The sequence below is a fragment of the Bemisia tabaci genome, chromosome 5 (genome assembly GCF_918797505.1).
Source record: "Bemisia tabaci chromosome 5, PGI_BMITA_v3".
Lineage (NCBI taxonomy): Eukaryota > Metazoa > Arthropoda > Insecta > Hemiptera > Aleyrodidae > Bemisia > Bemisia tabaci.
In genome coordinates this window covers 39,739,450-39,765,501 of record NC_092797.1, presented here as the reverse complement: position 1 = coordinate 39,765,501, position 26,052 = coordinate 39,739,450, and the positions used below count along the sequence as shown (strand labels likewise).

General features: G+C 36.4%; 3 protein-coding genes across 3 annotated transcripts in view; 1 reads left to right on the top strand and 2 right to left on the bottom strand.

The window, feature by feature from the left end:
* The window catches only part of LOC109040821 (uncharacterized), a 33,912-nt gene extending 29,825 nt beyond the window's left edge, over positions 1–4,087 (top strand). Inside the window, exon 3 of the mRNA XM_072300698.1 lies at positions 666–4,087. Coding sequence (XP_072156799.1) covers positions 666–3,088 — 2,423 coding nt within the window. The 3' untranslated portion in view covers positions 3,089–4,087. The remainder of the gene's footprint in view (positions 1–665) is intronic.
* Positions 4,088–5,483: 1,396 nt separating this feature from the next.
* On the bottom strand, positions 5,484–10,367 carry Prosbeta1 (proteasome beta1 subunit). Its single transcript, XM_019056904.2, has 6 exons — positions 10,152–10,367; positions 9,016–9,083; positions 8,375–8,506; positions 7,571–7,700; positions 6,353–6,497; positions 5,484–5,782 (listed from the first exon to the last, which is right to left on the bottom strand). The coding sequence occupies exons 1-6, from the start codon at positions 10,242–10,244 to the stop codon at positions 5,643–5,645; spliced, it is 708 nt and encodes a 235-aa protein (XP_018912449.1). The 5' UTR covers positions 10,245–10,367; the 3' UTR covers positions 5,484–5,642.
* Positions 10,368–12,177: 1,810 nt separating this feature from the next.
* Positions 12,178–26,052, bottom strand: part of LOC109040849 (uncharacterized) — a 19,555-nt gene continuing 5,680 nt past the window's right edge. The window contains exons 3-9 of the mRNA XM_019056935.2: positions 25,730–25,853; positions 23,528–23,733; positions 23,036–23,165; positions 16,610–16,791; positions 15,797–15,967; positions 15,120–15,253; positions 12,178–14,063 (exon numbers count right to left, since the gene is read on the bottom strand). Of these exons, the coding sequence (XP_018912480.2) occupies positions 13,946–14,063; positions 15,120–15,253; positions 15,797–15,967; positions 16,610–16,791; positions 23,036–23,165; positions 23,528–23,733; positions 25,730–25,853 (1,065 nt within the window). The 3' untranslated portion in view covers positions 12,178–13,945. The remainder of the gene's footprint in view (positions 14,064–15,119; positions 15,254–15,796; positions 15,968–16,609; positions 16,792–23,035; positions 23,166–23,527; positions 23,734–25,729; positions 25,854–26,052) is intronic.

Below are 26,052 nucleotides of genomic sequence, written 5' to 3'. Positions count from 1 at the left end.
AGTCGGCTGTTAACAGTATTGAATAATAAACTCTCGAAATGAGCACCTGGAAGCTCGTTTTCGAGGCCCCAGGTTGGGTCAAAATACGCTTCTTTTTGTTTCCCCTTGTTGTATGCTATGGCCGCTTCTGAATCACTGCCAGCGCTCAGAGCGCCTTCAAAATCCCACGTAGGCCTCAATTGGTGCACGTGCTAAAACTGACACCGTATTGTGATTCAGCGTGCATTTACCTACATTATTAGACATGGAGATCCTTTAATAGACCTTTTGGCAATCAGGGGTGCAGAAGAAAATTCATAGCCTATCCTAATTTTGTGATTTGCCGTCCCCAAAATTTGATGTTTTGTTTCAATTAGTCCTCTATATAAAACAACGCACTTGATAGTTTCTTTCCCCAAGAACCGCACTTGAAAGGTATCCGGCACAGAAAACAATGTGCTAGCAGTTTTCTCCTCAAATTTGATCGAGATAAGTAAAAAAAAGGGGGAGGATACCCTAATTTTCACGCGAGAGGCCACAGGACCATGATTTCGTGATCGAGAATATTCTGCACCCTTGCGTTGGCAATTCACAGAATCAGGATAAGATATTTAACTGAGTATCACTAATTTATTTGATTTGGAAACGGACAAAAATTGACTGATTCTGTAATTTTTTGATTTCAGAGTTCGAGAGAGACCAGGATTCAGTTGGTTCTATCAGTTCAACGATAAATCAAGAATCCAAAGCAAGTGAAACACATGTCAGGAGTCTTCAGAGCAACAATGAAGTCCCGGATCTTCATCGAGAAGAAGAGCCAAATTTCAGGAATGAGGAACAAGAAAAACCAAATTTTGTACCTGAAACAACTTCTTCGAAGTTTTCAAATTTGTATAGCCAAGGAAAACTTTCTCCAAACTCTTTAGAAAGAAATTTAGGCTTAAAACTACGAACTTTGAACTCGAGTCAAAGTTTGAAACCAAACTCGGCTGTGCGTCAACTCTTCCCTTCATCAAACTTCATTCTACCCCCCCAATTTGCACAAAAATCCCCAGATTTAGAGGAGGCTTCCTTAGGTAATAGTTACGCTAGATTTGTGCCAAATTCTTCGTTATTTCATACATACACATCAATAGAAAATGATGAGGACGATGATGATGATGGTTTGTTAGGAAACAATCTTTTCAAGAAAACAATTGAAAAAAATAGTCTTCGTAGAAGTTTAATTAGATACCCTAAAGATTATAGAAAAAGGAAATGTAAAAGAATTGGCAGTGAAAACTCACTGACTGAAAGGATTAAGAAACTAACTTGTGATATAGATGATGAAGAGAATGCAGTCTCAAATCAAAATGAACCTGAACAAAGCAAGTCTCAACTACAAGAGGAAAATGAGAATAGACAGACACAACAAACTCAGCCTCTCTACTCCAATGAAGTAACAACAATTTTGAGTCCTGAGAGGGCTGAAAAAGTAGAAAAACCAATGATGACCACTCAATCATCATCAACTTCTTCAACCATGTCTTCCACCTATAAAAAGTTGACTGACCTTTTTAGTAGAAAATCAGAAAAGTGTGATACTAATTCCGCTGCAGGGACACGAAACACGGACCAGCATCATCATTCTCTGTACAGACCAGTCTATCAAACAGCTCCTGATCTTGGAAATGGATTAAATATTTCGAATAAATACCCGGTAACAAAAGGATCAACGGAGGCAAGGAAACAATTTTTGTCATCTTTAGCACCTTTGACTGCTTGTGTTTCTGGTAACTTTGAGCCGTCCTCTCCTCATGGACCACTCTCACTAAATCTGAGCGGGAACAGAAATTCAGTTGCAAGTGTTGATTCCAACATGAGCTCTGAATACAGTGTGAACGATATTGATGAAGCTTTAGGCAGAGCGCGCACTGAGCCCCCGAAACTTGCACCTCAGCCAGATGTAATAGCTGGCACACCTGCAGGAAACTCAGATGCTGGCAACAACGATGAGCTCGCATTGTTTGTGCAACAAGACGCAGGTCGTATCGAACGGATCAAAAATAGATACACTGGATCCACAAATGGAGATTCAGATGAGGATAATGATGATTATGGATTTCATCGGAGGCCATCAGTCAGAGGTATTAAACCACGCTTTGGTTCAACAACAGAGATAATCCAACAAATTCAATCCCAGCTACAACCACCTGCTGCTCTGAACCCAGCAAATATCGGGAGTCACATGACCTGGCCATATTATACAGTAGAGCAAAAATCATTTGTTACCAGTGATACAAGTAATACTTTGATAACAACTGATACAGCATATTCCAGAAATCACCCGAATAAACTGATTACCAGCACAGAATCTAGTCCAGAGGGTATGATTAATCAATCTATTCCATATGCAAATCGCTATTCTGCCCGTGCTTCTAACATAATGTACCAACAAGACCTTCTTGCAACAAGTCGAGATTGTCCCATTTATAGAAACCAGAGGATGGTTCAAATGCATCTTTCTCCACTTCCAGCTAGTCAACAAGTGAGGTTCTCTGCGCCGGGTCCTCAGTTCAAACATGAGGTTTCGTCACACTACTTGGTACAAGCTCCGCAATCTGGTATTACCTCAATAATTCATGTGGAGCAGGGTCAACAACAGACAATCCGTGTGCCATATCCTACCAGTGGTCCAGTTCAAGTACATCTACAAACCTCACGACGTAGTGAGAGTCCTATTTTGCAAAACCAGCACTCTATCTCTGTGCGAAGCACACAGACATCAGCAATGCCCTATTATGATCCTAAACCACCGCCTCCTTACTACAATTATGGACCTTTGGTTTACGTAGATCATACTAGACCTGGCCTCCCTCCTAACAACTGTGTAAATTCGAATTTAGGCTCTCCTTTGTCTTCTGTGACATCTTCGCCCACCAAGTCTAAGCCAGAGACTAGTCTTTGTGCTGAGCGAGGAGTGCCAGAGGGAGCAGCGAGTGTGCCGCTTAACTATCAACAAGATCCTTTATACTCAGTTCCGGTCCCTCCGATGAGCCAAGAAACTCTCATAACTCTAACTCCGACTTCACAACCTAATTCATCAGTTTATTATGCTATGAATGTTTGACACAACGAGAACTTTTATAACTATTCATACTCTTATAACCACATTTCGTACCAAGACAAATAACGATGAAAGGAGAAAGATTCATCTCAGGTCAACGCACTTTTCGGCATAATAGTTGTTCTTGTTTTTTTCAATTGTTGTTACTGTTGTTATTGTTAAAAAATCAGTCGTTAAATATGTAATATAGGTATAAATACATTAATTTCTTTACTTCAGAATCTTTTGTAAATTATGTAATGGATGATGCATTCAATTTATTAGTGATAACATTTTTTCTTTTACTCTGAAATTTATTTTCTTTTTTTCCTTTTTGAAGATTTTATGTACTTACAAAATTAGATTTTGTTTGTTTCTGAGAAAATCTCATGGAGCACATTTGAAGGAAACAGGAGAAAAATGAGACAGTAGATTTAACCATTATAATTTACGAGGAAACAAAGCTAGGTTCGTGCCCAGAGGAGATGATCGTGAGCGGCAAATACATCTCTGAATCTATAATTGCATGAGTTTTATTTTCTTTCTTTTAATTAAGACTAAATACATCTCACTATAAATATCTGGATAATCTGCTGAGTGGCACAAAAATTTTTACTTGGGTTTTACCTATTTTTCTTTCTCTTTCGACTTGGACTCAAAATTACTCATTGACAACAATATATATCCTACATTTTACTGGCGGTTACCTACACACACCTCCTATTTAATAACATACTAAAAGAAGTGACTTGCCACGGTAGAACCGCAAACCTTTCTAATTGCATCATTTTGTAGTTTTTCTTGATGATTTTTTGTGCTTAAACATCAGCATGAGGGGGAGGAGATCTTCGCAATTAATTTTCTTTACATGAATCCTATGAAGTACAAATTTTTTCCTGGATAAGTATCAATACAATTAATAAAAATGTTACAGAAAATAGCTTGACTCTTTTTCTCCTGCATTCTTCATTAGATTAGTCAAACAAAGATGATATAAATAAAATATTAAAAATTTGTTAATAATTCGTTTCTCATTTATCAGAGTCAACCCATTAATCCCGATTATCTGAGCGTTGAGTAATATTAATGATTCCATTGATAGGAACCATTGTAATTTTAGCATTTTCATTATCATCACTAACTATAATCAATGAAGTATACCTTTAGATTGGCCAACTAATGCTTGAAATCCATAATATTTTGAAACACATACAGGTAAGGTTGACTTGGTACGACCTTGCAGCTTCCTATCTAAACCTACATTCTGCACTGATCACACTTTGCCACATACTGTTCAATAATGTGTCTGTGATGAGAAAACGGCTTTGGAGACTTGTTATCAAGGTTTCCTATACTCAAATGACGGTAGATTCTATGCCTACAATAATACTTATGGGCGAAAGAAGATTAAGGTTAAGTCTACTTGGGTTCTCAGCCTTCTTCTGCCCTCGCTAAAAGTTCAAGTAAGTGCACGGATTCACCATCTGATAGCCATTTTAAAGGTATAGTTTGTTGTTTAAGTATGATGCCTTTCGTGGGGAAAAGACAGTCCAATGATATTTCGATAACCTGGTTTTTTCTGGATTCTTGAAGTCCTGCAGTGTTCTTTAACCATAGCTTTTTAATTTGAGTGGTCATAGTTAGATATAAAGCAGTGAGTGATGAACCAAAAAAATAAAAAATGAAGATCTAACCATTATACAGGTTCATCACGGTGTCCCATTTGGTAAGAGCTTACTCCTCAATTATCTCTCAGTGTTTATGATCCAAAAAACAGGAAGTCATGTTAACAATCTGGAATGCTTTCACTCCGCATGACAACTTGCAAATGTTATTTTGAACACTCCTGGGGTAAATTTAACGTCCTCACAGAGTACAATTATCAGCCAGAATGTTTCAAGCAACATTAGAGATGTGTTGCAGATATTTCCAGCACTCTGGAATCTGATCTACCATTTTTTTCCCTGGAGGAGTTGCTGGATTTTTTATTGCGCCATTATAGAGTAATTGCAATGATTTGATTTTTTCTTTTCTTTTTCAAAAGGATAATACATGATGGCAGCTGATCTTGCACAGATGATGCGGATTAGCCGATCTAGGGAAGGCCATTAAGATCAGAATGAAAAACATAAGAATCTGAAAACTTTATGGACCAAGGTCTGCAATTAAAGTAACCATTATAATATGCAGGTTTCAGTGGCGATAAGGAGTCGCAGAGCACACTAGTATGCTGAGTAAATAGTTTGAATGCAGCGTTTTTCATGAACAGCTATTGGAGGTGCATGAAACATGGTAGGCCCATGAAAATATCGAACAATAATGAAATCAGATTTAAATCTGTAGGAAAAGTTTTGTAACATGACTCTCCTGATTAGAGGCCCCTCCAACAGTGATTAAAATGAGCACAAATTGTTTAGAATACTTTTCAATGTGTTATCACATTTTATTGAAAACTATGAAACAATTATAAAAATACATGAAAAAAACTTACGTGATTATTTCTTCACAAAATTAAACTTAAATTATATGCATGGTGGTTAAACCAAAAATTCAGCTTGGATTGGCTAAAAAAGTTTGCTTAACCTTCATAGAAGCGAGGATGGAGGTCACCAGTAAAGGTTCTACGTTCCATTTTTTCATTGAGAGAGTCCTTGTTGATGATACCGATTCTTGCAACGCCACCACTGGAACCGTCTCGAGTAATGGCCAACTCAATACCTGAAAATTAGACATTGATATTAAAAGTGGTTCCTTTGAAAGTGGCTGATAACTAAAATTTTCAATAAGAGGAATAATAATTTTATTGAGGCACTAAAATGTACCCTAAAAAGTGTGATACTTCAAAACATTTAAAGGGGAGGGGAAGAATTTTATTTTTGAAAATTCGAAAAATAAAAACCACCCTAATATATATTTGTTCCAACACTGGAATAACCAAACACCAAGTTAAAGATTTCAAAACTCAAACGATCTGAGATGACAGCTGCAACACTTTTGCAGCTACATTCCCCATTAAAGATTATTTAAAATTCAGTGGTTACCAAGTATACGTTTAAAATTGAATATCCTGACATTCCCTGATGCTTTCCAGTCATTCGTAGTTCCCTGAAATTTCTCGTTCATATCCTCCCTGGTAGGTACTTGATGAATCAATTTAAATTTATACAGGGAATTTTTTAAAAATGGGCTTGAGCTCTAATTTTCTACTAAGAATTTCTCAAGCCAAAACATGGACAGAATCTTCCTTTAAGGGTTTAGGAAATCGAATATAAAGATGATGAAACAAACCTCTTTTACAGAAATTGATACACTCCTCTTTAGTCATGCCTTCTTTGTACTCCTGATCTATGTAACCATAGATATATGTGCTACCAGAACCACCAATTGCTACCTTCTGTCGCATTATCATTCCTCCAAGAGGGACCATATATACCTGAGAAAGAGGGTGGTTAAAAAAATTAAAGGATTCCATTCATTGAGCAGGATACATATTGAGCTTAAGCTAGCAAAACTCAAAATTTGGGACAGGTAGAGCCACTAATGATTTCCCTGACAGAGAACATAATAAACCTTTTGAACTAAGGATGGTCAAAGGAACAAATTATTCAATATTTTATAAAAATGCGCCAAAACTGGAATTTCGTACCTCTCATTGCATCTACCTAACATTGACGAACTTTGTTTTAAAAAAAAACAACTTCAAACTCGAACATATTCTACTTTGGAATTGATCTTAGGTTGCGCAATTGTATCACTTGTGTGTTTGTAGAAACAAAGTAAACATTCAAGCGCAATTTATTGAAAACTAGGTTTTCGCCTGAGTCCCCTTTTTGCAGCAATGCATTCAATTGTACCACATCATTTAATGTAAATTTATGTAAGGAATAACATGATGCTTCTGACCTTTTTTTGAGAACAACTTCACTGCTCCCAAAAAGCTTTTGAACTTGAAGTTACAATAATGGTGCAGGATATGGTTAAACAGCAGTCTAAAGGTTAATGTGGAGCCCTATTCATACAATTCTCTGTGTAGTAGGTAATAGGGCTAAAATCTGAGCAGGAATTTCCGCCTTAAAGAGGAGACTCAAAGTTTTCAGGAAGTAATTTATGGCCTAGAGCCCAGTGTGTATTCATAGCTATATTACGGAAAAGAAAATTTGACTGCATGGTGGAAGTGTGCTCTCTCATGATCATGTCATGCGTCTCTCCTGCAAACTAAACTGTAGAGGTTTCATGAGCTTAGGAGGGGATTAAAAATGAAACTGTGTACACTAACGTGTTTCTTGCAAAATTTAATTTCAGAACAACTGATTTTTGCATAACAGCAAGCTTTGCATTTGTGCAAGAAATTTGTAAACGGACTCCTTGATTGTGGGCAACGATGTAAAAAGATAACTATTTCCTCCTTGCCCGAAAACATGTCCAACTTTTCTTTTATATTGTTCAGAACAATAAGTTTTTGTCCAAACTTACAGAGCCTTAAAATAAAATAAAAAAATCTCTTACTTGGCCACCTTTGCGATTGTCCCAACCAGCTACAATGATGCCTGCCATTAAAGATTCTCTATAATTGTAGATTATCTCTCTAAATATGTTAGCAGCAGTTTCAACTAAAGGCATCTCTCCCATTTCTATACTGTAAGATGACAGAGAGAATAATTTCACATTATTAAGTATTGCAAATGCTGATTAGTGCACATCCTAATTTATTTCATCAGCTTCTCTTATTCTTGTTAATGACAGTTCAACATTGAAACAAATGCCGAATGTACTCAACAATGCATTCTCATTACAGAAACTGGGGTTTAGAAAGTGCACTGTTCTCAAATTGTTTCCCTCTCGAGTTTCTGTGGAACATATTTTTTGCAATATTCTTAACGGGTTTCTTCAAAGCTTTGATAAAAAAAATGCTAATAATTCTGAGAATTCTCAACACATTTCAAAGGGGTGCTAGTTTTTCTTTCTTTTTTCATTACAGTTGGGTCAGCTGCACACATGGTAGAATTATACTCAAATGATCGTGAATTTGGTCAATAAAAAATAAAAAATAGTATGTCTGTGTTATGCCGACATGTAACTTCAATATTTGTGAACATCACCCTTCAGAAAAATCATCATTGGCCCTATGAGAGTATTGTCCGAGATCAGCAAACTCAGGTCACCTGACCAGGAATTGAACCTAACAATAGGACCTTTTAAACATAGTGCAAGTATTACAACCACTGTACCTCAGCAGGCCAACATATTGAGCTCCCTGCACTGTTACAATTATCATGCTTTGGTATATTTATAATATTAAAGTTTCCAAACCTGTGAAATCCAAGATGGTATGAAACAATGTCACTGATCGCCTGAGTATCAGCAGCTGAGCCAGAGCGACAGCTGTAGATATTATTCGTAATTTTGTATAGCTTGTTTGTTACTCGATTTGCCACATATGACCTGCAAAAGATTTGAAAGAAATAAACATTGCGTAAAAACTGAATCAGGAGACCCGTGTCTGTTATAAATGGTTGGTTCTACATCATGTTCTCATCAGTAGAAAAAATTTTAGACACTATTGACGGACACCTTAGTTTCGTCACAGACAAATCAGAAGTGACCTGAATATCTTTCTTGCACCTTAAAAGATACAAGACATAAAAAACGCACTGGCAATTTTGCTGGGCTTTGTTCTTTAAACATTCAGGCATGACTCACAAGAATAAAAATTGGATTCTACCATGTTAGGAGAGCAGACAACATGCTCAGGAATAATGAAACCAACAAAGTGAGGCTTTGTTCTATTAATGAAAAATAGGGAGGAGAAAAATAGACTGGATCTTTTGTCAAAGTTTACTAGTAAAGTGCTTCTCTCAGTGTGGATATAGATAAGTGATTTTGAATATTTTTGCCATTTATTTGGACAAAGTATGGGCTCCTTAGTAACATTGAACTGGTTGAATGCTTACCCCATAGTTGTGCGAGAGTCAGCAGCAATAACTACACCTCCGTCATACTCGGCAGCCATTAGAGTTGTCTGAAATTGAAAATATAAATAATTGATTTTAAATTATAGATGTTATAATTAATCATATTGATATGATCAAATTACACATTGATGGCTAATGTTCAAAGATGCTTATCTTCATGACACCTTTCGAGAATCTCCAACTGTCCTCTAATTTGATGAAAGAAAACCAACTAAAATATCTCCATAACATTTTCTGTGACAATTTCTACACAAGAATCTAGATAGCTTCAAGTTGAAACAATAAATAGAGTGAGATTTGCAACTGCGCAAATGGGGATAACCCAGTTTTCCACCTGAGCCATCAATGCAATACCCCTTATCATTCAATGATATATCAGCCATTCTAATGTACCATAATGCAAAATCTCAAAAATGACAAATTCTCTTATCGCGTGCACTGTAGTACCACAACGATACCTCTTCTCATTTTCTTAAATCTCTAACTTTTTCATTCAAAGTCAATCTAGTCATTAGGGATGAGTGAATTTCGTCCACACACAAGTCACGCCCTATCAAGCCCTTCTGGCGTATTGTACTTTAAGTGTGACTCCTCTGTAAAATTCTTTCAATGCAACAACTCTTTCGGTTCCTCAAAATTTCTATTTTCATTCCGCTCTCCCACAAAATTTCGGTGCCATTAGAAGTTATCAGCCCTTCTAATGCGACATCTCTATCAGTAAGTATTTTTCAGAGGATAATTGTATGAATTGCGAAAATTAGTGTTGATTAGATCTCAATTCTGAGGAGGATTGATATGGTCCAATGGGGCAATGTCGATCGGCGCCAAAAAAACAGTCAAGAAAGTATCAGTCATCTCTCTCTAAGACAGTTCTGCAGGGGATGCAAAAATGCCTAAGAACTTGAAATATCTCAAATAATTACAGACTTTCTGGCGCATGATACAGCAAATAAGAAAATTGACATTTGTGTTGGGAAGGTAAGATCTAATGATAATTACATTCAGGGCTCTGAATACTTCAAACTCTGTGCAGTTTTCCGCAATAGGCCAAAAGACGAGAATAATTAACAGTTTAACTAGTAAAATTTGTAATGTCTCCGTGAGTATGTACTTACACCAGTGCGAACTGAGGCATTGAGCCAATCATTGGCATCCAACCCAGTGAAGGATTCAAATGAGTCTCCAGATTGTACATCCATCATAGCCATGATATAAATAAAAACAATTTGACGACAATATCACTGTAAATTAAAATAATTCAAAATTCGACGGAACCGCACCGAAAAGTTCTAGCAGATAAACTATAAACATAACCTCAATCATGATTCAGCGGATTGGCAACTGCCGGAAATCATCATAAACCAGTGAAAACTGATTGGCTCGCGCCCATTCAGAACTGGCGCTATATTTCAAAAAGAAGGCGCTTGGACGAGAGTGCGCACCATCATGACGGAGCAAAATGCCTTGGGACTTTTGAGAGATAAGGACTCGAAGGCATTCTGAAGGCACGTCCAGGGAAACGTTCTTCGCAATCTGGACTGATCCGGATCTGCCTTTTGGAGTATTATAATTTCAGTCCTGAATGGAAACAGACGGTCCTCTGGGGCATTTCAGAATTATTTTGGAAGAAGGTAAATACATTTCCATGTGAAACTGCAGGAATGCATATATGTCGGTTTGCGGTGTTGCAGACTTCCTGACATACTTTATTTTCTACATGGAAGACTAAAGAACGTCACTTCTTAAAAATTGCAGTGATTTTTCCTCTTTTTCTGAAGAGTGTTCTGTAAAAACCTCAAACTAAGATATTGGTTTAGCCCCTTCCTGGAAAATAAAATAGAAGCAGGGATTTCGATACACAGCAACCGAGATACGCATTTTTGCAGTTTCACCATCGACTTATCGTGAACTCCAAGTGTCATTGGGAGTTTTAATTACGAACCATCATTTGGGCTCTTCAGAGGTGTTTTCAGTACAGAGCTTAAAACTATTTAAACACTTTGGGAAATTAAAGTGAACCATTTACATTTCAGGAGGTAGGTAAGTACAAGAAGGTTATTGGGGCTCTGCTAGTGTCTTTTTCTTTTTGAAGAATAAATTTTCTAATTATTTCATATCCTAGAGAAAATTTGAACATAATGTCATCATGTCTCTGCGTGTCATTCTCGTATCAGAATTGAATCAATGTAAGCTTTTCCAATATTTCCTATGTAGATTTTCTAACTATGTTATACTTGTTAGTATATTGTTTCTGCTTTGTATGATTGTTTGGTTTTCGATATGCCTGATGATGACTCTACGGGCCGAAAAGTACTTCAGATCATGAATAAAAATAAACACAAATTAAGGTACTATCTTTTGCTTCTATAAAGAATATTTGTTCAAAATTTTATGATCGCATGTCATAAATTGAGCAAGATGGGATTGAGATTTTAGTGGAGGCAAACTGGATCATTCATGGAACCTGTGCAGCATGATAAGCACAATTTCTGTCAACAATCTTTGCAAGATTTTTCAGAAAAGGAGAAAAAAATCAGAATTAATTTTAAAAAAAAAGCCGATCACTTATCTATGAAAAAATTAAATATGCTAGAAAATCTGGAACAAATCCACAATGCAACAAATATGTGCCCAAATCCAAAATACATTTTTATCATCTAAATTGTGAGCTTAGAGCAAAGGTGTTGGCCTCCTTACTTTTGCCGTTCACAAGTAGGACACATGATTCATGAAATAGTGAGGTAGAAAAAACTTGTTTTCGACTGTTGAGTGGATTCAACATTTTACTTGACATTTTGGGTCAATTTTATGGGAAAAAGGAATCAGCCATCCGACAAGGTCTGGAAAAAAGTTGCATGTTCTCTCTTCAAAATCTTGAGAAGGAAACACTTTATACATAACAGGAAGTTTGGAAACAAACTCTGGAATGAGATATTAATAAGCATTTTAAAAAATATCGAATGAAAGTCAGATTATACAAATGACGTCATTGGTATTTTTGCCGTGTGTAGGAGTTGCTTTCCAGACTTGCTGTTATTTTATTCATTTTCCTCGTGAAATTTTGAAGGAAAAATATAATGTGAAGTGCTTCATTTACACTTTGTCAGGTGGCCCATAGCTATTGCATAAATAAAAGAAGAATTCTGAACAGAAATTCCCAAAATAGGAATATATTTTAAACAAACAGAGGCATAAATAAAAAATTATATACATCAATTGCTAACACTTTAAATATCTTGTTAGGTAAGAAATAAACAGTTAACACCAGGATCTTCACGGTCTCAAGTTAAATTTAAGGAACAGTTCAGATCAGCTTAGAGTACACAATTAATCTTTTTTCAGACAAGATCTCTATCTTACAAGTAACAAACATAGGAATGGAGAACTATAAATAAATATTTTTATACATGAACACAATTGAAAGGAAAAAGAAGTTACTTTGGCGGAGTATCAAGTTTAAAGTTATCACGATGTATTACACTGATAAATTAAAATTATATGACGGTGGTACGTAGATTTTACGCTAACAATTGGACTGAGAAAGTAGCTTTTACTCGTGGGGGGTTTGCAGCAAATTATTTACGTGCATTAATCAAAAAGAAGAAGTCTTTTGATAAGTCCAGGATCTTTCTGGGATTCTAAGAACCCGAGCAACAAACACTTGAAAAATCTCAAAATCAACATTATCTAAGTGGCAGTTTTGGGCAAGAATGGTTGAATGGAGAATGGTAGAGGACCCAAGACCCAAACCTAACAACTCGGATCTTTCAAGTGGAGCCATGAATGACAAAGGAGGTACTTACTATGGTATGACCATGAGTCACCTACGAAATTAAAGTGACACAAAGAAATCAAAAAATCTAAAGTTTTGATCCACTCTCAAATTAAACTTCCTAGAGATGAAAACTGAAATTTCAAAATAACTCAGTACCTGCTAACGATAAGTATGGACAATTCTGAATATGAGCTTGTAATACTATGATGGGCTTTTATTATGTCCTGGTAAAAAAAACAATTTAAAATATCATAAAACAAGGGTTCCTTCAATCAGAATTTTTTCTCGTACACAAGTCTCTTTAATTGTATCACTCATTAAAAATTCATAAGAATTTGCAGTTCAAAATTTTTAAAATCATAGGAAACGTTTTTAGAGAAATGTAATTTTTAGACTCTTGGTAGAAATGACAAGGGCAGCCATAAAAATTGAATATTGATGATGAAATTTCCAAACCAAGTATTTCGGTTTGCGACGTTGCAGACTTCCTGTCATACTTTATCTTTTGAATGGAAAACTACTGAACGTCAAGTCTGCAAAACTCTCAAGATTTTTCTTCTTTGAGTGAAGAAAATTCTGTGAAAAATTCAAGGAAAGATACCGATTTGTTCACCTTCAAAAAAATAAAATAGGAGCAAGATTTTGAAACACCGCAAACCAGATACGTAGTTTGGGAGTTTCAAAGTTGATATTTCTTAAAATTAGAAACTATTAAAGAAAATCAATTACCAGTATTTCTATCCTTAAAAGAGTACTGAAACCACCATTCGGTCATTTTCAGTTTTGAGTCACTATGCCGGTCTTCTAAAATGATGACTTATGTCAAACAAAATGGTACTCTCTCTCTTAACCAATGTATTTTGAGTGAATTTTCTGGTGCCATCCTTTGCTAGAATAACGTAACAAGCCTTCTGAGTAAATTAGGCAAACCAGCATCTATCAAACAGAAGCTATGACTTCTTGGAAAAGAAAGAAAAAGAAAAATAAGGAAATTTCAGTAAGCCTTAAATTAAATTGTATAACATTAAAAACTGGCAAATTGATCCATTTGTTTGTAGATTCATTGATAAGGTTTCCAGATTATGTAATAAAATGGAGATGAAGGTCACAAATCCTCTACTGTTTATGACAGCGTTAGGAGAGTTTTTTTATCAGTTGCTGTCTTAAGAGATAATTGTAATCACCAATGTCTGGTTTCCATGCAATGATCATATATATACTCCAAAGAGAGGCTAGGAGAAGTCTGTCAATACTGAAACCAAACAAAAACCAAAAAAATCAGTCACAGCAAGTAAATATCATCTATTTGTCCCTAGAAAAATGAAAGAGAAAAATACTGATGTATTCTTGCTCCACTCACAGGGAGTTATCATGATCTAGTCATAAGGATTTCCAATGCTCCACGGAGATTGACAAAACCTTTTTGAGAAAAGAAAATAAAAAAAATGTAACGTTACTTATGTTCCATCCTATTTAAAAGCTGTCTTGAAAAATTAATGAACTCCTTGGACCTGGGAAACATATCGATGGTGTAAGTCCGTAACAACGTATCTCGTTTTCGGTGTTTGAAAATCTTCCCTCTTATTTTATTTTTTTAAAGGGGAACAAAGCAACATCATTCCTTGAAGTTTTTGCAGAATTTTCTCTGTTAAGGGAAGAAAAATCACAGCAGTTTTTAGGAATTGTTATTGAGTAGTTTTCCATTTGAAAAATAAAGTATGACAGGAAGTCTGCCACGTCACAAACCGAAATACATGGTCGAGAACTTACACCGTCAAAATAGGAACTTTCTAAATCTACTGAGAAACATCTTGTTTTCCACACAAAATTCAAAAATTTGTCTGATTTCACTCGGTGCATATTTTAAGTTTTCTGTCAGGTTCTAGAATGATGGTAACTTTTTGGTCCCTGCATACTTTTTGCTCCTTCAAACACTTCAAGAGGGCTAGAATATTGGTCAATACAATTCACTGCAAACTGTCGACCTTTGTGTGAAACTTTCAGAAAATGAGAGTTTGTTAGGATAACTAATCCTCAAATTCTTAATAAAGGAAGGAAAATTTTGCTCTACACATTGAAAATTTTTGCTTTTAATTTGAATAATAGCATTGCAAAATATTTCATTGACGACAAAATACTCGATGATACTTCGTGTAAATCAGTTGCTAATACAAAATCATGACAGTTGATCATTTCTAATTTGGGAATATTCTCACTTAAAAAATTGAACACTGTAAGGGGAGCTGTAAGATCGTCAGTTAGAAATTACATTTACATAAAATAAATCATACTGTACATGGATTCTTACCTCATAAACGGAAACACCCAAAGAATTATGAGAAATCCGACAAGACTAGGATGGCGCATGTGTTTTTGAAACCTCACAAGACCTCTAGATTTACATTCAAAGAATTTGGGCTCATCTCGCAAGTACTTAATGACCTATAGCGAAAAAGTTTCGAAAAATTAATTGGATGAAGTAATTGCAGACTTACACAACCTTAAAATAAGAACTGTTGTGATAGAAATTAATTGAAACAGCGGTTTTCAATGCATTCCCTTTTCTTGGATGTCCAATCAATCCGGATTTTATCTTCAACCTGATCAAATTAAGTTGAATATTTCTCTTACTATCAACAAATTATATTATTTGTTTGAAGTAGTACCTTCATTTTTCTCTGGGCCAACCATAATTTTTCAGTTCAAAGTCTATGTACTTTCTGAACTTCTGGGTAGACTTTAGGTTGAATTGTTAGAACAAACAATTCCATGTAAAATTAATTGTTTGTTTTTTAAGTATACATACTTATATCATTTTAGTCTCGACTATGAAACTACGGTTTAAATATTCTGCTGTAAGCAATTAAGTAATGTAGATGATTAACAGCAAAATATTATTTCTTGACTATGGGAAAAATATCGTTTTCAGTTGTTCTCAGTTTTCCATTCTCTAGTATTTTCATGTCTTGATGTGAGAATACTTACTTGCTTGATGCCAAAAAGTTCAGCCACATCCATACAAACAATACCGACATATATTATCAGCCATGTAATGGTGTGAATAGATATATACACTGTTTTTAGAGTGTGATTATTTTGAACATCTATGTACCATAAAGCGTAAGAGGGATTCTTTTTCCAACAAAAAATGAGAGTCTGAAAATGGTAAAAAAAAAAAAAATCAGAAATAAAGATTAAAGTTATGCAAAAATTATTGAGTCAGTTTTTTTTTTTGTTAATTTTAAGAAAATTTGGTATGTTCTTCATGTTTTTTGAAAACAAAGAGTTTTCCAAAACCACAAGTTTTCTTGAGAACCAGTGATTTTCATTGCTATGATCTCATTTCTGGTAAATGATAGGAGCTGTGAAGCCTCTTTACAATCTTTGATTCTTTTCTCGTAATGCTTTGATGAGAAAATGGCAACAACTTTGCGACTCGGATAGAAAAACTTCATACATTTTTTTTGGAGAGGTTCATCATTGACCAACTCATAATTAGAAAGTGGGAAGTTGCATCAAGTCTCAGCTACAAAACAAAGATGACACAGGCAAATGGACTGTACGATACACAGAACTGGGGAAAGAAAAGAATAGACAAATGTCACATCCAAAAATTGCATCTTTCAACAGACATTTGCATGCTTACCAATGGGCCAACTGATGATAGTTGCATTCAGACTGATGTGACTTTTGTCTATTCTTTTCTTTCCCCAGTTCTAGTAAAATTAATGAAAGGGGTGGTTTAATTTGATTGGCTAATTGTAAGGTTTAGGTATAATTAAAAGATGGTTTTATTACCAATAATGCTATACTTGATGCAAGGTTGTAAAAGCTTCGCTCCAAAACAGGGACACTTAGTTTCTTAGCAATGGTTTTCATTGGCTGAATCAAGAATGAATGCTGAAGTATGAAAACGCATATCAATGTCACATTGGTCATGATATTCATGAAAATGTTAGAGAATATGGATTTTCCGCCTCCTATAACAAAGTAACAATATGAATAAGTGAGATAGTTTCTTGCTTGTAAAGTTTCACGCAAACATAGGACACAAAAATGTTTGACTAATTAAAGATTCATAAAGTTGTCCTATAACTCTCCGCTACATTAAAATAGCTTTGCAGCCTGAGACTTCGTTACGGCGACCAGTTAAGGAAGAGCACATAGCCTGCAGCAGTGAAACATAGGCAATTTCAAAATAATTTAAATGAAAATAAATATTATGTTTTCACCGCCAGTGTCTTTTTCAACATCCACACAGCTAAAAACAATCATTGAGTTTGTTGATTGTGTGATTACCCCCCCCCCCCTTCCCCCCAAAAAAAGGTTTGTCTAAAATCTTTAGAGTTTCATGAAATGAGACCGATTTTGCTTAGCAATCACTGCTGTCAGATGGTGATATTTTAAATGTACACTATGAAGGGCCACTTGTAACTAAAGATACGAATGTTGACAATAACAGCAAGTCATAGCTAGAGTTTATACGCTATGTTCAGTGAGAGGTTGTGAGCATCTCCACTGTATCACCAATATCAAAATTGGGGGGGTTGATGCAACTGGTGACTGTCACCAATAGTTCCATACCGTTGTGGTTTCTGTCAATAAAAGCAATCCCTCTCCCCCCACTTCCACAAAGTTATCAGCCAAATGAAAATCAAAACATCATGCTCTACTAGCACAGATGTCAAAGGATGCATGATGATTTTGTGATAAAGATCACCCGGGAACAACTAAACCACCTTAATAAGACATAGGTACAATGGAAAAAAATGCGGTTTCTTCAGCAGAATATATTGGTGTGAGAGATTTAGTGATTGCTTAACATATGTTAGGAAGATTTGTTGAACTTACCACGCCTTTGATATTCTTGAAGATTCAAATCCTTCACAGTATCCGGCAGGGACGAGAGGAAGAACACAAGGTGAACAATGGTTGTGCATGTTAGAATAAAAATTGAAGCACTCAGAGTAACAACCGTCAATGATTTAATAAATCCCATCTTTTGAACTTCGTTACGAAATAAAAAAGAAACACGAAGACGAGAAGGGTATTACAAAATCATCATTGATACGTGGGTGGAAGCCCATCTAGTTGGGGGATTTGATGAAGAGAAAACACTGTTTGAAGTACGGTTTGTCTTCAGTTCGGTTCAGAAAAACGATGAAACACTCGAGCAAAAACATAATGCAGAACGAAAAAAGCTGAAAGCGTGGAAAAACTGAGTAAAATAATAGCGGTAAATTCGTTTGGATCTTACTACGGATTGAGATGATTGAGATCCCACGATTTTTCATTGATAATACAGGATACAGGTTATATTTACATTTGATTGTTTACATAGGCTGGCGTTGTTGCAACATTTACACATCTCGGCAGCCCCGCGCGGCGCGCCGCACAATAGATTGAGTCAATAGGAGAGGCCGGACAAAATTTGGAAACTTTAAACGCCAATAACTCCGTCTATACAAAACTTTGACGTTCTAAAAGTGATTTCATTGGTTTCCTCGTAAAATTGTCTTCTAGACGCACCTCTTAAAGTCTAAAATTTGACGAAATGAACATCGAAATTTACAGGTTTAGTCAAAAATTTCATGTCCGACCTGTCGAGTTGACTCGATCCACTGTGCGCTGTCGCGTCGCTGATCGCTTCGCTATCCATCCGGTGTTAAAAAAAGGTGTGATTTTTACAAAATGACTGACAACGATTGATTGATAGTGAGTGAGGACCGCACTCGATTTCAATGCTCGTTGTAATTATCGTTTACTTAATTGAAAAAGGAACCGGAGGATATATTACAAAGCGGTTGATAACGAGAGGAGCCCCCAAACCAGATTAGGTGTATGGTCGTTGTGAATCTGTGTGGTCGTCCTCCACTTGGATTACATTTTGCAATAAGGAACCACTATTTTTGGCTCATTAAAGAAACAACGTATCTGCCATTGGTTTCCCTATGCAGAAAGGTGCTTTTATGGAAGAGCCAGAGATAGTGGTTCCTTTTTGCAAAATGTAATCTACTTGAGATTGAGAGTTCCAAAGACGGATGGATGACTTCTCATGGGTGCTATTTTTCTTAGGATATACTGATACCCTGGTAAATACGGGGGATTTTTTTTTTATTCTCTTCCCCTCATTTTTACTTTCAGAAGATACCCAAAAATTGCCTTTGACTGAGTCCGTGAGGGCCGAAAGTCTAAATCTACATAATGTACACTTCTTTACGCAAGTAAAACCATACAAAAACGTCAATCCCATTTGCGGCGTTTCAAAATCTTCGCTCCTGTTTTATTTTATCAAACGATAACGAAAAAGCGCTTGGAAGAGCTTACACAATCATCTTTGGTCGATTAGATGGTGAAACCACAAAACCATGGATCTCCATTCCGGTATTTGAAAATTTCTGCTTTCATGTATTTTTCAAATGATTACTGCTCGACATTTTTGCGCAAAATTGTAGGAGAATAATGTCAAAAGAACAAAGGAGAAGCATGCGAAATTTTGTGCGGAAAAGCAATATGTGACAGGAGACTGGCGGCATCGCGGATATTAAGATACGTCGTATCTCTTCAAAGAGCGTACCTTCTGACATTAAAAAAAGGCAATTGTACAAAAATGAATCATATTCCACTTATAGGATTGATTAACGTTGCTTGTTGCTTGGCTCTTGGCTTTAAAACATCGAACTTCCGTCAAAGTTGTATAGCTACCGCGTCAATTACTTCGAAGATGTTTCTATCCTCCACGACAGTGCGACGGTGCAAATAAATGAACAAATGAATTTAAAATCTTGGGAGATGACGTTTCTCACCATAGATAATCTTGAATATTGACCTTAAACTTCCCTTGGGTTCGTAATCACTTATAATTAGAACTGACGACGCTCGATTGAGATAATCTTAGGCGTTGACTACTTTTCTACTCTACGTTAAAGTCTCTTTCGAGACGGGGGATGCTTTCGAGACGGGGAATACTTCCGAGACGGGGGGATGCCGAGCTAAGGAAAAACGCCGTATGAGCCTTTAGGCATTGCCAATTTTCCTTCGATATAACACGAATTTCCCGGTAAACTTATGAATATTTTTTCCTTTTAATTTTTTAAAACAATTTTGTTCGCAATTTCATCTCAAGTTTCTGAAAATCTCAAGGAAAAATATCCATAACTTTCCTTAAAAATAAACATTTTATCGAAGAAAATTTGGCAACTCTCGAATGTTCATACAGCGTTCTTCCTTAGCACGGCAGTATAGGCATAAATGGACTAGATTTTACGATGCCTTTTGCTCACTCCTGGCTCATCAATAGATGAAGCACTTAATACTTAAGGTGATTCGACGGTTGCCATTTTTTGTGTTGGAGCGACGTGCGATATATCGCATCAATTCGTTCCAAAATTTCAGCTACTCATCATCGTTTCCTTGTTTCCGAATTTTGAGCTCGCACGTCTGTTGTCATGAGACTGGAGTATTCATGTCCCACATTTGACGGAGGAAAAATATCGCATTCGAGTGCAGTTTCGATATCAGTATCGAATGCTACATTTTTCCTCTTAAAAACTACGCCTTTATTACATTGAATTTTTTTTGTCAAAAGGTACATGAATTCTTCAGTCTCGTGACAACGGAAAGGCGATCTCAAAATTCGAAAAAATGACAAGTATCAGAAATTATGGAACGAATCGATGCTATATATCGCACGTCGCTCTGACACAAGAACCGTCGAATCACCTGAAGGGTTGGGTCTGATATGAGCCAGAAATAGTGATTACTGCGAAGGGTAGTTTAAAATATAGCATGAAATAAAGGAGAGCACGCGTGGCATAGTCAAGAGTATCCTTGTTCAGTTGATGTTTTAGATAGTAGAACGTTTTGGCACAGATCACATGGCTAGGATTTTTCCCACCTGTTAATTAGACGTTGGTGTCTGTCCTGCCGTGCTAAGGAAAAACGCCGTCGGCCGTATAAACCTTCAGGCGTTGCCAAATATCCTTCACTGGAAAAAACATTGGATCTAGAGTCCAGCCTCTTAAAAACATCGACAATAAAAAATACTCTTGATTCAATCAGATTTAAGCTTAAATCAAGAACCAAGCCTCTTAATTTGAACGGATTTCCTTTTGATTTGAGCTTAAATCTGATTGAATCTTAAATCTGATTGAATCAAGAGTTCTTTTTCTTGTCAATGTTTTCAAGAGTCTGGACTCTAGATCAAACGTGTTTTTTTTTTCCAATGTTTGGTAAATCACGAATTCTCGGGAAAATTTCTAAGTATTTTTCTTCCAATTTTTCAGATAATTTTGTTCTCAATTGCACATGAAGTTCCTGAAAATTCCAAGGAAAAATATTCCTAACTTGCCGCAAAAATGAACATTTTATCGAAGAAAATTTGGCAACTCTCGAATGTTCTTACGGCGTTTTTCCTTAGCACGGCAATGTTGGTGAAAACACGGACATCCCGAGAACACACATTAGTTGCATCCGGAATTAAGCTAAGCATTAAAAAAGCCGGAGCTTACAATAGTTTTGCACTTTTGCCGCGATGAATTATATTCGTATCGATCATCGTTGATCGGCGCCCAATAGTAGAGCGGTGTTTTTTTTTTTTTTTTTTTTTTTTTTTTTTTTTTTTTTTTCTTTTAACATCCGACGATCCAATTGGTCGAAGACGGACAATATCACGAGCTCTTGCGTCTGATTTCATGTATGATACCTGACTCTAATTGGTTCGTTATATTTTCCGCTGCATACCGATTACGATCGTGAAGAACCGTTGAAGGAAGGTTTTCTCGCTTGATTCCCTGAATTTTACCTGGTGATTATGATGTCCTTTCAAATTCCCTCGGTTTTCCCGGTTTTCCAGATGCGTATAAACCCCGCGTAAACTAGTAATTTTATAATTTCGGTAAACGGAGTTAAATTCTGTCAGAAAGTAGACATATTTTGAGGTTGAGGGTGTACAGTCAAATTCCTTACCGTTACGCTACTTTTCAAGTTTATTGGATTGGACTTAACTTCAGAATTATAGATGGAATTTATACAATTATGGCAAGGGGTATATTTTAGACAGAGTTTCTGGGGGTTTAAGGAGGCTGACATTTGACTGAACGAAAAAAAAGTACCTATACTTAAAAAAACGCACTTCTTGTAAAGTGAAAATCACAATAAGACTACAGAAAAAAATGAATAAGATAAAATATGTAAGGTTTATGGATAGGTAAAATAAATTTAAAGTTTTGAGAGGCGAGAGCCTTTCGCCCATAAATATTATCTAACTTTTGACGAAAGTAAAAATCATTTAAATAAAAGGAATTTTTTAACCCTATAGTAGGTTAAAGATACGTATGTTTTTTCAACAAATACAGGAACTCAGGCGGACATTAAACTTATTAATCACTCAGTAGATTCAAGTTGGCTATTGGGAATAGGAGAGGTCGTCCATGAGCGCATTGGAAGGGGAATCGACAAGTTTTTAGGCCTTCAAGGAGAGCTTTACACTGGAAATGAGTTAATTTATCACCAAATTTCACAGCTCCTGGAAAATGGAGGTACGAGTATAATGACTGTAGGCGAGTTGGAATGCGGTGGCAGGGTTTTGGAAAATAAGGGGGACATTTTTTTTTTTTTTTTTTTTAATGTTTTTCTTGAAAATTATAATGCACCGCGTTGAATTCCATTACAAAACATGACCATGCCATCATATGAACTACATTCTGCAATAAGGAACTACAATTTCTGGCTCATCCGTAAAAGAACTCATGTGCATAGGAAAACTAATGGTGCATACGTTTTTTCGAAACTGGACCATATTTCGTAGTTCCTCACAGCAAAATGAAGCACGTATGGTCCCGTTTCTCCTTGGTGCAAATAAATAAATGCCGTTAAAAATAAGAAAGAACCAGTTAGCACTTTTTTTAAAAGAGAAAGAGGGGAGGGAGAATCGTAGGAAGAAACTAAGAGGCCGTCCCACGATTAATTACGTACGAGCTTTTCCGGCCTTTTTTACACCCCCCCCCCCCCCCCCTCGGCGCATTGTAACGCTTTGGAGACGTTGGTCACTATCCCCTCCTCCCCTAGAGCGTTAATTTAATGGAGCAATGGACTGTAGGATTAGAACGATTTTAAATCAACTTGATTGATCTGAAAGAGAAAATTTTAAACATTTGAACTTGAGAATTGAAAAATAAGGTAAATTAAGAGAAAAATGGATGTGGTATAAGAAAAACAACTCACTTTTGCAGGCTTCCTCATTGATTGCTGAAAGTATACAATTCGGTATGGAGGGGTATACGCCGTTCAAGTCGACAATCGACTGGACCATTTCATTCAGAAGACTACAAGTTAGGTCTAGGAGAGCATCATTCTGTGAAAAATAAAAAATAAATGTTTCAACATAAAAAAACCGCAGGACTTACTTTAAAAGTTTTTGCGGAGAAAATCTGCTTTCACACATTCCTAACCGCACACAATGTCAAAAAATATACCGTAAATAACCATTAAAGAAAAGTAAAATAAAATAAATAGAGTAATGATATGCCATCAACTTGTCATTGATAAAAATGTTAGGCATGTTGGTCAACCTGACCTTATCATCTTTATAAGCTTGTTTAAATGTCTGAATTTACACGCTATTATCATGACGATGAGAGATCGTAAACTATAAGCAACGACTTCAATAATTGGTTGACCTACTGTGGATATTTTATTTAAAGATAGAGGGCTCACATTTCTTTGGGCACTGTTAAAAAGACAAAGAGGTATTCTGGTGATAGTCAGCTTTCTTCCATTTACGCTGAAAACTAAGCCGACCTTCTGAAACGCAGACTTGAAATTTTCGCATAAAATGGCACGTTCTGTGCTGACGGTCATGATGATCACTGGATTCACACAGACACTCTTCCAAACCTTGGCTTTGAAATCCACACAGTAGTCTGAAAATTCAGGAAAAATATTGTCGCTCACAGATTATAAAAAGTTAAATGGGAACCAACGTAAAATAATTGTTCAGTATCACCTTCGTTGTGCTTACATTTCCTTGACATTGAAATTTTGCGATATGAAAAAATAATTTCCTATTAAAGCTAGTGTCGCTTATTTACTTCATTACATTCATAGGCGGATCCAAACATCTCGAACAGGGGGGGGGGGGGGGGGGGGGCGTAATGGGGGTCCGAGGGCCTCTCCCAGAAAATTTTTGAAGCATCAAAAATGCAGTTTGAGTCAATTTCGTCATGAATAATTTTCAAATCTAAGCGTCTTTTCTTCTCTTTTCCTTCGTTACTTCCTTATATTCTTCCTTTCTTTCGGGCGAACGAGGGATACAACCCCTCCTCCCTGGATCCACCTATGATCACATTCAAAAATCTGTCTTAAATGATTCTACAGCCTCAGCTGGACACTGTTGCGAGTGTTGGTCCAGAATGAATCGGAGAAAACACGCATCTCGATTTACAATGTTGCAGATTCATAATTTAATGCTACTTATTCTATTAAATCTTTCTTCAACGCCATGCGCCCTTACATCCCGCGACGGTTAAAGGTTGCTCACTTATTGGAATCATACTCCACCAAGTTACCACGGACGTGCAATGTTCAGATCAGCGCGTGCTGAACGTAAACGCAGATTGTTATAGCGCCTTCAATTTCGTCTCTATGCAACACCGACATCGATGAAAAAGATTACCATTTGCTCTGAGGTTGTCACCGACTGACGATGATGTTTTACCGTCTTTTAATATCTTCATTCAACTTCTTAGTCTCTGTCGCAAGGGTTTCCGGTTAATTTAATCGAAATTTCATGTAACTCCTGTTTCAGATCTTCGCTAAAAAATGAAGGCTTGGGCGGTTAAAGCAATTAGAACCTTTTTACCATTGGTAGTGTCGGTTGAAAATATCCTCTAGGTACATCAATGCAGTGCACCGTTTAAAAATCTTCAATTCATCGCTTACCGGACGATAGAACGTATAACTTCATTCCAAGGTTGCAAAATTGACTCAAACAATTTGATTGTTCTCAAGATTGTACCAGTGCAATTTTTGCTGCAAATTTTTGGGATTAGGGCACGAGATGAGGAGAAAAATTAGTGAAGTTAGAATATGAGTATCCAAAATTTTCCGATAGTAAAAGTGTAAATTACGAGGGGAATTTTGGCAACATTGAAGTGTAGTTACGTTCTTTCGTAAAGGAAGCTAAGAATTTTGTTTTATACCTTCAAAAAGAACCAATAAAAAATTTTTCTCGCAAATTAGTGTAACTTTTTCAGAATGAGTAGTGGATACTGCTTACAAATTATATATGCGGCCAACGATGAGTAAAAGAAAATTATCACTAAGCTTATCCATAAATAACGTCAACAATGATTACTCTGTGTGTTTACACATTTTCAGGAGAGAGTTTTTCTGTATCGAAAACACGGATTAATTTGCGTATTTTTCGCCCGTCATTGATACTTCATACGGACGTATTTCTGCCAAGCGGAACTATGTGCATAATGACATGAGCCCTGTTGTGCATATAACCTTATGGGTCTCAGGGCTCACGTTATAATGCACATGGTTCCGTTGAGTAGAAATACGTCCTTATTGGAGTCGCAACTGGGCGGGACTGGGAAATTTTTGCCCCCCCCCCCCTTCCCCCCGGAAGGGAGGCAGAAGGACACCTCATAAAATGGGGTCTGAGAATTATGAAAAGACACTAAAATTGAGGAGGATCTGCGAGAGTCCACCCCCCTCTCCAAAATAGGGTTTTAGGGATTTATTTGGCTTCAATTGCTTCAAAGGAGGTCCGGAGGTCCTCCCCCGAAAAGTTTTTGAAAAATACCCTTATTTTTGCTTTAGGGGGAGAGGGGGTTTGAGCCCTCGAGTTACAGCCTATGGCGTGCCTAGGCTGGGCAGTTTTTCCTTGAAATAAGGACATAGAGGAATTACCATTCATCAGTTTTTCGACTCTGATTCTTTCGTCGACAGCATGCTGATCAAATGCTACGATCAAACGAGATTTGCTTACTTCTAATATCGTCAAAATAAATTTAGAATCCAATTGCCCCACGACCTGTGTACAAAAATGAAAACAGGAAAATAATATTAAGGAGAGAGGAAATTCTCATATAGTTTTAGAAGAAATAACCACGATGCGTAATAAAAATTTAGAATACGAAACATCATCATCTCTCAGCGTACACTCCAGGGTTGAAGTTGAAGTAGAGGAAATAACTGAGTAAAACTGTTTTATTGTATTAGAATTTTTAAAG